The sequence below is a fragment of the Xyrauchen texanus genome, chromosome 29 (assembly GCF_025860055.1).
Source record: "Xyrauchen texanus isolate HMW12.3.18 chromosome 29, RBS_HiC_50CHRs, whole genome shotgun sequence".
Taxonomy (NCBI): Eukaryota; Metazoa; Chordata; class Actinopteri; order Cypriniformes; family Catostomidae; genus Xyrauchen; species Xyrauchen texanus.
Genome location: NC_068304.1, coordinates 20038153 through 20050870, shown reverse-complemented (window position 1 = coordinate 20050870; position 12718 = coordinate 20038153). Strand labels below are relative to the sequence as shown.

At 38.1% G+C, this 12718-nt stretch overlaps 1 protein-coding gene across 5 annotated transcripts in view; it reads left to right on the top strand.

The window, feature by feature from the left end:
- The window catches only part of dennd4a (DENN/MADD domain containing 4A), a 51106-nt gene extending 38536 nt beyond the window's left edge, over nt 1–12570 (top strand). For all 5 annotated transcript variants that reach the window (XM_052096732.1, XM_052096730.1, XM_052096731.1 and 2 more), the window contains 11 exons: nt 266–382; nt 845–1767; nt 2012–2228; nt 4729–4820; nt 5041–5216; nt 5325–5430; nt 5898–6116; nt 6241–6355; nt 7015–7177; nt 7301–7365; nt 10629–12570. In XM_052096732.1, coding sequence (XP_051952692.1) covers nt 266–382; nt 845–1767; nt 2012–2228; nt 4729–4820; nt 5041–5216; nt 5325–5430; nt 5898–6116; nt 6241–6355; nt 7015–7177; nt 7301–7365; nt 10629–10765 — 2330 coding nt within the window. In that variant the 3' untranslated portion in view covers nt 10766–12570. The remainder of the gene's footprint in view (nt 1–265; nt 383–844; nt 1768–2011; nt 2229–4728; nt 4821–5040; nt 5217–5324; nt 5431–5897; nt 6117–6240; nt 6356–7014; nt 7178–7300; nt 7366–10628) is intronic.
- The last annotated feature ends 148 nt before the right edge of the window (nt 12571–12718 follow it).

Below are 12718 nucleotides of genomic sequence, written 5' to 3'. Positions count from 1 at the left end.
CATTCAGTTGCATTGTATGGACCTACAGAGTTGAAATCTTCTTCTAAAAATCTTTGTTTGTGTTCTGCAAAAGAAAGAAAGTCATACATATCTGGAATTGCATGAGTGTGAGTAATGAGAGAATTGTAATTTTTGGGTGAACTATTGCTTTTCACCATTTGATTAGCCCTGAAACCCCTATTTTTGTATGTGCTAGTAGGTTTTGCTCAAATTCTCTTGGCACATTTTGTCCTGAATTGTGTTTGGATGTATGGTTTTGTTCCAGGTGGTCAGTCTGATCAGGGTTACGACTCTCTGTCGAAGGAAGAGGTGAGGTTAGGAGGAGGTGATGAGCACAACTCCTCTCCAGAAATGAAGAAGAAAGAGAGAATCTCTTTCCCATGTAAGCAACACATAATGCTTTTTTTCCCTAAACATAGAGAGCATGTTCACAATAGAATCCTACCATACTACTTGTACTACAAAAAGTTTTAAAAATGCTAAATAAATGCATGGATTTTCTAAGATGATAATTGATGTCACTTGCTTAATTAAAATGGAATGAGGTCACGTAACACCACTATATAATAATAATAATTTGAAAGGTTATTTGTCTTAAAATATACTGCCCAGTATGCAGTAAGCAGTTCACTAGTATTCAATTCTGAACGCATATATGGCCTTTCTGACTTTTGCACTGAACACCTCTTTGCTTCCACCTAAAGCTAAAGTGTGGTACTGCAAGTTTTTAATAGCTTTTTCTAAAAAATAAAAAAATAAAAAAATAAATGTTATTATTATTATTATTATTATTATTTAAAAAATATATAATTTTTTTTCTTTTCAATGTCATGGCAATATGTAGTGTCTCCGGCTTTGCTTGAAAAAAAAGAAGAATCATGCCTTGTTCTTGGATTCCATCCAACCACAAGCAATGGAGATACCAGTAATGTCTTTTCTGGAGCTTTCCAAAAAACAAAAAGGCCAAAGTCCTTGGATATTTTTGGAGAAAAGCCCGTAAGGCCCAGCACACTGGACATAACCCCTGATAAGACCGTAAGAGAGCTCAGCACCAAATCCATTGCAGTAGGTGAGCAGACATCAACGTCGATCGAAAGTGAAGCAGTGGGGGGTGTTGTGAGCCCACCTAAACTTGCTGTGGAGAGGACTGTTAGCTGCATGGTTGCCATGGAGAAGTGTGTTGCCATGGAGAGAGAGCACATTGGCATGGAGAGGAGCGTGAGCTGCAGTGGTGCTCTTGGCCAGGTGGTTAAGAGGACGGGTATTGAAGCAGGGTTTGATCCTCTCTCCCTGATGGCTGCTGAGACAGAGACCTCAAGTGAGGTCAATGCAGACACCCCCACCACCCGCCGAGACCTGGCAGAAGAGATTCACCACTACATGAACAACCTGAGTAGCCCGTTGAGCCAGCGTTCTCTCAGTGTGGACTTGAAGGGACATCAAACCCCATCTCCACACAGTTCTCCATGCATGTCTGCAGTGGTCAACTCCCCCAGCAACTCCCACCTACAACCTCAGCCACGAACCAGACTGTTTTCCTCGCCCTCCCTCCCTCAGGGCCGTGCACGAAGGGTCAGGGAACAGCGGCCCAACTCTTTGGCCTCCCCATCCTCACCTACTCATTCCACTTCTTCTTTCTCCATGGACTCTCTGCTCACACCAACACTAGATGTGTTCAAGAGCAGCTTTCTCTCTGCTGGAAAGGGCGTCGCCGAGAAAGCCAGTCGTCTATATTCACGACTTTCCTCCCAAACCTCCATTGCACAGGTAAATATGATTATCAATGGTCCTGCTTACAGCTCATATTAAAGGGATAGTTCACATAAAAATGAACATTTTACATAATATACTAAACCTCATGTTGTTTTAAACCTTTATGACTATGACTTTCTTTTGTGATAAATGGAAAGGATAGGGAGAATGTTATACTCAGTCATCGTTCACTGTCTTTGCATAATTTTGGTATAAAACACATAATTTTGGTGAATCTCACTCCACTCTTATCCACCAGGATTTGAACTCTGACCAGGTCAGTGTGTCTTCATTGGGGTCATGTGACCCTGATTGCGCCTCTCTGATTGAGAGTGATTCCTGTGTAGACCCCGAATCGCTCTCCTCCCTCCTGTGGGATGGCTCTCAACCCATCACACGGCCCAAGAGGAGCCCAAAGACGAGTCTTGAAAGTCCTTCTGCACCACCACGACTCTTCCGCCAGTCCTCCCTCACTGGTGCGTGGGTTGCATTCACTGTTCACTATACTCATGAAATTATTTAAACATCAGACACTTGTCCAAGTCTTTATTTTAAGTCTTTATTTTTTCCCTTTTCATTATCCTATACATATACATCAGATAATTATCATGTTAAAAATCTATCCAGACACTGTATGTCACATTCATTAAAGAAATAGTTCACCTAAAAATGAAAAATCTCTCATAATTTACTCACCCTTATGCCATACCAGATGTGAATGACTTACTTTCGTCTGCTGGACACAAAAGAAGATTTTTAGAATTTCTCAGCTCTTTTTGTCCATACAGAGCAAGTGAATAGATGCCAGAATTGTGAAGCTCCAAAAATCACATAAATCAGCATAAAAGTAATCCATAAGTTTCCAGTGGTTAAACCTGTATCTTCAGAAGTGATATGATAGGTTTGGGTGAGAAACAGATCACTTTCATATTCTTCTTTTTGTGTTTTTGGCAATTCACAATATTTATGCATACCACCCCCTACTGTGCAGGAAAAATCATTTCAAGCAAAAGATATGAATATAAGGATTAAAACACTGTAGTCAAATGGTTTACTTTTATTATTCCTTTTTTGAGCTATTTGGATACTCAAAATGTTGGCACCCATTCACTTGCATTGTATGGACCTACAGAGCTGAAATATTCTTCTAAAATCATAATTTGTGTTCTACGGAAGAAAGTAAGTCATACACATCTGGGATGGCATGAGGGTGAGTAAATGATGAGAGAATTTTCATTTTTGGGTGAACTATCCCTTTAATATTGTACATATAAGGTACGTTATCATAATCATTCTCTTCTTGTGAATCAATTTGTGTTTGCTGCCTTTGGAGGTTGGGGTTGAAGAAATAGTGTGTTTTTGAAGTTAGCTAAATGACTGAAGTTTTGATTCCTGATCAGTTATAGGACCTTGTGACAGGGCGGAGGGCGGGCCGGGTTGTGATTTTACACACCCGGGCTAATTAAGCCTCCAAGAGGGATAAAAGCCGACTTTGGATGGTGGTGTGATAGAGAGAGAGATCGTTTACGGGCAGCTGTCCATCATGTGTGTGTTTGTGTCTTTTGTTTAAGTTTTTCATTAAAATATTATTTATATTGTCAAGCCGGTTCTCACCTCCTCCTTTCCATTGTTCCCTTTACAGACCTTTAATATTGACAAATCATTGGTGTATGAGTGTGAGTGTGTGTGAATGGGTGAATGGGACATAGTTTAAAGCGTGTTGGTAGGCGCTATATAAGTGCTGTTAATGCAAATCTCTGAGGTTTCCTCTGAATTGCATGTCTGAATAGACTAAAAGTAGAGGATCAATGTGCTATAAAATTACACATGATTCTTTCTCATGAGTAATGCTTGGTAAATTCCTGTCTTTTGTTAAAGGTGTCATTAGTTTTAGAACACCACATTTCAAATATCACATGATATGAGTGTCCTCAGAAATCATACTTGTTTCTTTGACTGCGTGGGCACTGTAAATGGGAAAAAAGTATCAACCCACATTTTTTTAAATCAGAAACATTCTCCACTCAATGTATATTATTGTGCACATTTGAGTTTGCTGACATTGTTGGGTTTTGGAGAGAGGGCATGAGGTTGAAGCAATGTGGGTGGTCTATTGCGCTGGCTAAGGGGCTGTTCACACTAGATGTGTTCTTGTGTTAAAAAGAGCTATACAGAGTGAAACAAAAATAATCTGCACTTATATAGCACCATTTTAATCTTTTAGGTTACCAAAGCGCTTTACAGTGTGTCCCATTCACCCATTAACACACATTCACATTCACACACCAATGGTGGCAGAGCTGCCATGCAAGGTGCTAGCCTGCCATTGGGAGAAACTTGGGGTTCAATGTCTTGCCCAAGGACACTTCGTCATGTGGAGTCATGTGGGCCGGGAATCGAATCGCCAACCCTGCGAAATGTAGCAAAATGGGAGAAGCCATGAAAAAGGGAACAAAATTGACTTAAGTACTTGGAAAGGATTGATAATTAACAATGCAAATGCAAATTCTAGAATTATCTTTTTGTTTATGGGGTGGGGGGTCATTGATGCTTCGTGTAGGTGATTAATCATGTGCTTTTGTGTATGCACATGCAATATGGAGATCTGTGTGTAGTATATAAGGCTGGTCATTGTTTGTGCTGCAGCAGCTGTAGAAGTAGGCCAGCAGACAGAGCTGTGAGTGCTTCTGACTCCACAGTAATGGGGTCCGAGAGGGGCTCTTTAATCATGCAGAGATGGGGTTGTGCTGGAGTGCTTCCCAATCACTCACATCGGCATACATGCTCTTATCCTAGACTTCTTTACAGCCTATGTCCTCATTCAAAACCATCATAATTAGCATTCATAATCCCTGCTGGCAATCACCTTGAAATGTGACTTATTTTCAGAGAAGAAAAAAAAAACAAGAAAAATCTCTGTCTTCAAAGCTCATTTTAATGTAGAGAGTGACTTTTGTTATGTCTTCTGTCCTTTAGGTTCATCGCTGACAGTCATGAAAGTGCTTCAGACTCCAGACGTGTGTTCTGATTCCAGCCTCGCTCAGTTCGTGCAGAATTATGCTATTGAAGTGAGTTGATTACATTCTTTTTTAATTCTGAGAGAACAGAGCTCTCTTAATTTGAATGATTTATATTTGGGAGTCACTTTTGTCCAAAGCGACCTACAGTGCATTTAAGGTATACATTTTCTAACAGGTGATATTGGTCTAAGCTGGTCTTTTTCAGCAGGGTTGTGTTTAGGTATTTGTTGTGGAAGACATTTCTGCAAATTGTTCATTGTCTTTTCAGGTACTTATGTCCAATTGTTCACGCTGTAACACCTGTGAGTGCCTGGTGTATGATGAAGAGATTATGGCTGGTTGGACAGCTGACAACTCCAACCTCAACAGCACGTGCCCATTTTGTGGCTCCCCATTTCTGCCCCTGCTCAATGTAGACATCAGAAACCTGGGTGACAAGGAGAGGTAATTGTGCACTCAGTCTGCATTCAAAACAATAAAAATATCTACTTCGATGCTACAATTTGTATATATGCAATTATACCTAACATTCTTCATACTGTTTTTTTTCAGAGCCCCTTCTGAACACACTCATACTTGTCAGACAGATGCAGAGGAGGAACTTCCACAAGTTTGTGATGCCACTGGCAGTCTATCCAGCAATGGCAAAAAATACCCTGTAAGGCTAAATTTGTTAATCTAAAATTCTTTACTTTATTGTGTTTAGATGGTGGGTTTAAAGGTAATCACCAAACAGCATTGCAACAATTTGTAGGTTTCCTGAACACTCCACCTGTCAATGTTGCTATGTCGAACTGGTCGGGGTGCTCATACAAACGGAACAAAAGTTGTAATAGTGCCACAGTGTTTACTTTTTTCAACTGATTAATGGCTTAATTATAGTTGTCTTTGTGTAATTAGCTGGGGTTTGAGAACATATTTTAACACAAAAATGAAATACTTTAGCTTTACACTTTCCAAAATGATGGGGGGTGTTATGTTGTCTTTTTAACATTTTGTGAATCTATTCTGGATAGCTTGAAATTTCAGATATCTGCTCTATGTTATACTAATCCAATTGTTTGTGGCCACGAGGTTTATACTCTTTATGATGCTGGTATTCAGTTAAGTGTTTCTGTGCCATAGGAGCAAGTCACTGTGCCCTACCTGAGTCCTCTGGTACTTTGGAAAGAACTGGAGAGCTTACTGGAAAACGAGGGGGACCAGGCCATCTCATCCGCAGCCATTGTAGATCACCACCCCATTGTGTTCTGGAACCTGGTGTGGTTTTTCCGTAGGCTGGACCTGCCCAGCAACCTGCCAGGACTCTGTCTGAGCTCCAAACACTACAGCAACGATGCTCAGGTGGGGCATTTGAGAATTCTCACATAATGTTCCAGCACTTGGTGTTTTAATGAATTCATCCTTTTTTTAATGCATTGAAGTTAGTTACAGATTGCATCAATATTATTTACATGTTTTCTTACAGCCTCTGCAAAGTGCATCAGAAGACAGTAAGAATGTCTTGGTCCAGATTCTGTGGGACAACCCAAAACTGCATCAAGACCCCATCCAGCCCTGCTACCTGCTCTGGAAATCATATTGTAAGAATATGTCCTGCAATATCATATGTACAATGAATCAATATCAATATGTACAATCTTTATGACTGTAAATGTGCATGGAAGCATTGCCATATTATAACAAATAGGCACATTCATCTTTTATTAATCAGAATTAATTTTCTGGTGGTAAAATTCATACAAATTGTTTAGATTGATAATCCCTTCAATGGAAGAAGGGACTTGAGCCACATCTATTGAACAGAATTTGATAGAGAATTGTGTGGGCTCTTTTGTCTTGAGCTAGTAAGCAACCATCCAGAACTCCCTTGCAACCAAACAAGCAATGTACAAACAAAACCTCAGAACACCTTAACAACAGCATAGCAATGCCTTTGCATCAGGGCCACTCACATTTTCTTCAGAATCTGTTGAAATCTAGTTTTATGCTATAATTATGTTTGGGGTGTTTTTAATAGACACTTTTAACCTGAAGCAATTTGCCATACACGTGTTAAAGGGACAGACTCCCTGGCACAACCTTGGAGCCTTGTTCCAACAAAAAAATGTGTAACTCATCAACTTTGGGACCTTTAATTTAGCAGCCCAAAACATACTACACTATCTCTTTCTTAATTATATTTATTTAGCATGTAGGGCACTGTCCAGCTATATAATAGTGGGCACTCTCATTTTAATAGGTGCAAATCCAGCAGTATCTACAACTTTGTGGGAGGAGGAGCACACTGTGAGTTTAGAGCTACTTCAGAGTGTGGTGAAGAGCATCCAGAAGAACGATATCTACCAGCCCATGAGTCAGATACTGCAGCTACTGGGCACCAGATTGGGCTTCGTCAGACAACGGTAGGACAACAATGCTTGTGCCTAAACACAAGTTACATGTTTGGTCCAAAAAGATACATAATTAAATGAGAGGCATTTCTTACTTCCTAACCATAATATATTTCTTCATTGTTTATTATACAGGAGTTTATATAGAGATATCCTCTTCTTGTCTTTGTTGGCTTTGGGCAAGAGTAGCATAAATATTGGTGAGTTGACTGTTTTTTGATAACATACTGTATGGATATGAAATTCATCCCATGAAATTAATGTTTTGTTTTGCAGTTTTTAGTTCATGTATGTTAGCGAAAAGTTGGCCAAATTAGCTTTTAGCAGATTAAAATTATACACACTTATCTTCCAGAAAAAAGACAAAAATACTGATGACTATTTTTGTCCAATCAAATGTGAATAAGAATCTATAACATCTGGTATTAAGATGCATCTTGGGTGAACCAATCACATGAAGTCAGGCAAAACACATCACTGTTTACACCTGGTTGCTTAAATGTATCTCCTGTGACCACTTGTGTCCAGATTTTGAGGGGAGGGTCTCTGATTTCATGATGGCATACATCAATCACTATGTCACTATTTCTGCATTTAATTAAAGTGCAATAAAGTCATAAAAGACAATTAAACAGGGTTCCTGCGGATCCTTAAAAAGACTTACATTCAATTTTCTAAAATTTAAGGTCATAAAAAATCATAAATATCTTAAATGATACAACAAAAGCCTTCATTTTTATTTAAAGAGGTCTTAAATTTGGGGGTGGAAAGAAAGGAATTGTGACCTTATGTGATTATCAAACTTCAGAAGAATGTGATTTATTTAAATAAATGTATGTGCTGCGTTCTTTAAAGTGAAAATGCGGCACTATTTTCTCCAAGCGCACAGGGGCTTGTGAGTGTTTTCAGCTGTTGTAGAGCAGTTCACAATCATTAATCCATATCAGTAATTTATGACAAGCTATCACTAAACAGGGCTCCAGACTGCGATTAAAATGGCATTGTCAACTGTCAAGTTGTGTGCGTTCTTATGCAGTTTTGTCAGAAATCATTTTATGAGTTATTGAATATATCTTTAGAGCATGCACCACCAGTGTGTCTCAAGCCTCTTTCACCCATTCTGTACGCAACAACAAACCTAGCGCGATAGAGTCGTGACCAAATTACTTTCTGAACCGGGTCTTTTTCATGAATCACCCGAAAAGAACTGAGGGTGTGAACTCAGGAGCTCAGGTTAGCACTTTGAATCAGAGTTAATTTCTCAGCTAATCATTCATCAGTGTGTTCACAACTGGGAGGGCAGACATTTCAAAATTGAAGTCCCATGTGTATTTTGGGCTATATATATGAGATCCAGGTTTTGACACTTAGGACAATTGAGGGACTCATACGCAACTATTACACAAGGTGCAAACATTTATTGATGCTCAAGAAGGCAACACACTACTATATGCATACTATGCTTTATGTAAATATCTGCTTATGTAGATTCTGATAAGCCAGGCTCGTAGCAGTCATTTTAAAAGTGGGGGGACACAGTTGTCAGTAGGTGGCTCGGACAGACCCAACACTTACTGTGCAGTATTAATATATTACAGTATATATTAATAAGTATTACATTAATATATACTTATTATTTACTTTTAATATTTGTAGTATTTAAAAAGTCAAGTATTGCAAAATTCTTGTGGAGCACTTCTGTTTCACACATTACAATAAAAGACTGAGCACAAGCTGGTCCTGAATACATTATTTAATCAATTAAAATAATGACAATTGTGCATGTGCATAATTTTATTTTTTACTTTGTACATGTGCATTGTGGGATTTAAATCTAAGTGGCTCAAGTGTTTGACTGCATTCACCACAATTCGTTTAGATCCATTTAATGAGTCAGTGACCATTTCTGGTAATGCCAGAAGGTGGTGACAAATGAGTGTCTTGTGTGAAATTATTTAGTCCCTGAATCAGCAATTAAAAGAACATTTTAAACCTTTAAAATTGTTATGTCTATAGACCTACAAAAATATTTGTAGATGTTTGAAGTATTATAAGAACAAAGCAAATCTATCATTTCCCTACAGTTTGTGAGCTGCTGAACATGACTTTTATCAAAAAACAATAATCGTCTTATTATTATGAAGAGTTTCATTAATGTTGTAACATGGCGGGACAGGCAGACAGGAACAAACAAAGACGAGACAATGGTGAGAACCCAAGTGTAGTTTTATTTTAGAAAGTGCAATAAATCCAAAAACTCTATGTATTGACGCTGACTACCACCCCTGGAGTCACAAGATCGAATCCAGTGTGTGCTGAGTGACTCCAGCCATGTCTTCTATTTCCAACCAAATTGGCCCGGTTGCTAGGTAGGTTAGAGTCACATGGTTAGTGGTTCTCACTCTCAATGGGGCTTGTGGTAAGTTGTGTATGGATCACAGAGAGTAGCATGAGTCTCTGCAGTGTCATGCACAACGAGCCACGTGATAAGATGTGCGGATTGACGGTCTCAGAAGTGGAGGCAACTGAGAATTGTCCTCAGCCACTCGGATTGAGGTGAGTAACCGTGCCACCACGTGGACCTACTAAGTAGTGGGAATTGGGAATTCCAAATTTGGAGAAAAAGGAGATTACAATTTATTTACTTTTTTAATTGGCTTTAAATATTTAACACAGATCTAGTAATCTGCTTATATTGGCAAATATAACCAATCAAACTATTATCTCACAAACATAATTTAAAAAGCGTAACTTAATGAAGATTCTGGCACTGATATAAACTCCACTTACAATGTGTATTAAAAGGATTGTCCATTGGTTTTTTTTCTGCAGTGCATTTCACGTAAAGCTGCCAATCAAGAATGATATACCGATAAATAAGTAATTTGTGTGTTCCTCATCTCTAGATTATTAATTTAGATCAACATCAATGCATATAAAAAAACATGCATAAATGAGCATTTTTGTAAGCAACTTTGTGAGCCGCGTTGATTAGACTGTTTGACTGACTGCCTATTATGTAAGGGTTGGTTCGGCTCATGAAACTCACCTGTAAGTGGTTGGATGGTCGCTCAATCAGCCCAAAGTAACAAAATGCAAAGAATACTGTAAACAAATAAACCATTTGGACTCGGTATGGGTTTAGCTTGGACAAGTGCGTGGGACAAAAAGCACCTTTTTAAAGAGTGTGGGGGACGTGTATACATACTGATTATTAACCCTCAGATTATGGGTTATCTGCTGTCTTCCTTTTCTTCTGCTTTCTATCTTGTATTATGTACAACATTCTTAATTTGAGCAATTCTATGATTTGCCGTTAAAAATCAGCCATTTGGCTTCTTTTCAGTTCCACCCAAGCTACCAGTTTCAAAAGGAAATATGTCAACAGGACAACTACACTTGTTAAGTGATTTCATTGGGTCTTTATTAGTATCATTAATAACATGTGTTTTCATATTCACAGATGCATTTGACCGTGAATACAAAATGGCATATGACCGTATGACCCCCAGCCAGGTCAAGATGACCCACAATTGTGACCGACCACCCAGTGCTGGAGTAATGGAGTGCAGGAGAACTTTTGGGTTGCCCACTCTGTGATTCGCCTTCAGTTCTTCAGTAATAATCTTATTCCTCCCTCTTTCCTTGCATCCATCACATAGAACAAGGCATCCAGAGATCTTAGAAGTCCAAGGCCCAGCCAAAGAAGAAATACAACTCTTTTATTCATTTATTCATGTGATCTAAACATTCAGTATAACCAAAGCTACCTCTGGCTCCCATGAGGTCTCTATCGAGACAGTTCCTGGATGTCTGTGTGACTTGTACACTGCCTGTGAATATAGAACTTTCTCTCACCTGTGATCATGTCCTGTACCTTGTATTTTCCCCTTGACATTACCTTGCTCATGCTCATCTGCCTAACGTCTTGATCCTTCTCAGAAGCTTTGGGCCACATTCAGATGCTCTAGCTCCACTCAGGTAAACTTGAGTTCTGAGGTCATTGTAGATTAGGAGCAATAGCTTGTGCTTCGGTCATTCCATCGCTCTTTAGATCACATAGAATTAATCTTGGAGTGGACTTGGGACCAGTAGCTGTAGAACAATCAAACTTCAGTCATGCTTAGTATGTATCATGTAGAAGCACAATGAGCAAAACACATAGTCTGCTTTCGGCCATCTATGGGCACTTGTATATGTCACGTACAAAGTGTGTACATAGTCTATTATAATTTTGTAATATATTTGTATTATACAGTTATATTTTAAGACTGGAATTTGTTATAACTGACATGTCTCATTTCTAAAGAGTATGCTGTGCATTGTGTATAGGTTTCATTTTGAAGGTGTGGTGTTTGCTGTCCTGGTCCCGGAGACCAGTTGTATGATGACTGTCAGTAACACTGTCGTTTTAACGCCTGGACCAAATATTAATACATGAATTATGAGACAGTTTACATGGTGAGAAATACGTTTCATGGGGTTTTGAACTGAGAAATGAATTATTGTGGGGCAGGCAAATCATGTAAGACCTGTATGGAGACAAACAGGGTATACAAAGTTATAAAGTAAATGGTAAAAATGGACTGTTAATATGATATGTTTAAGTCAGCGTTGTAAGTCAGTTACAACATTTAGAGAATAATTTTTATATTTTGAACATTGTTTTACATTACATGATGCGTAAACATGGATTTCCATGGTTAACATATTTTAATAAAAAGTTTCAGGAAGCATCAGAGCATTCAAGATCTTATTTAGACAATTCTAAGTCTGTTCAAAATAAACATGCATTAACTGGAACTATTGGTTTAATACTCAAATTGTTTTAATACTATAATTCTTATTTCCTGATGACGTTTATTGACGATGCATTTTTGAGTCTGTTTGGTTGCTGAATTTTAAATGCTTCTGACAAGCACAGTTTACCATTCTAAAATTAAATTATATTTATACATGTAAATGTAATAATACACAATAAATCATTGATGTTTATGCCCTAAGTGAGAAAAGTACAACAGATAATACTGCCCTAAACATTTCGAGATAAAAAAATATTTGCAAAGACTTTTATTTTTTTTATAAACCTGATGCTGTTAAACTTCAAAAATACAATTAACACTGCTGTTAATGTTTAAGCAGTTTTTATATCACCTGCTTTTTAAATCCATATGACATGGTAGTGGAAAAAAGACTGACTTGTTTCATAAAAAGCTAATTTAAAACCGTTATTGTGGAGGTTTTTTTGTTTGTTTTTTTTTTTTTCAAATAATTTTATGTTATAGGGCAATGTGCTTTACATACTTCTTGTAACTTCTATTTATATTTGTACATATCATTTTGTCAGATCTGAACCGGATCTATAAAAATGTTTATAACTGTAAATAAACTGACACTCAAACTGGCTCAGGTATGTTTGTGTTTCTATAAATGGTGTGTTATTTTACAAGAAAGTGAGACACACCACATTTGAAACCCCATTTATTTTTGTGCAGAACTGACAAGAGAATATTTACAATGAACAACTCTCAAGAAAGACATTAATACAGTGTA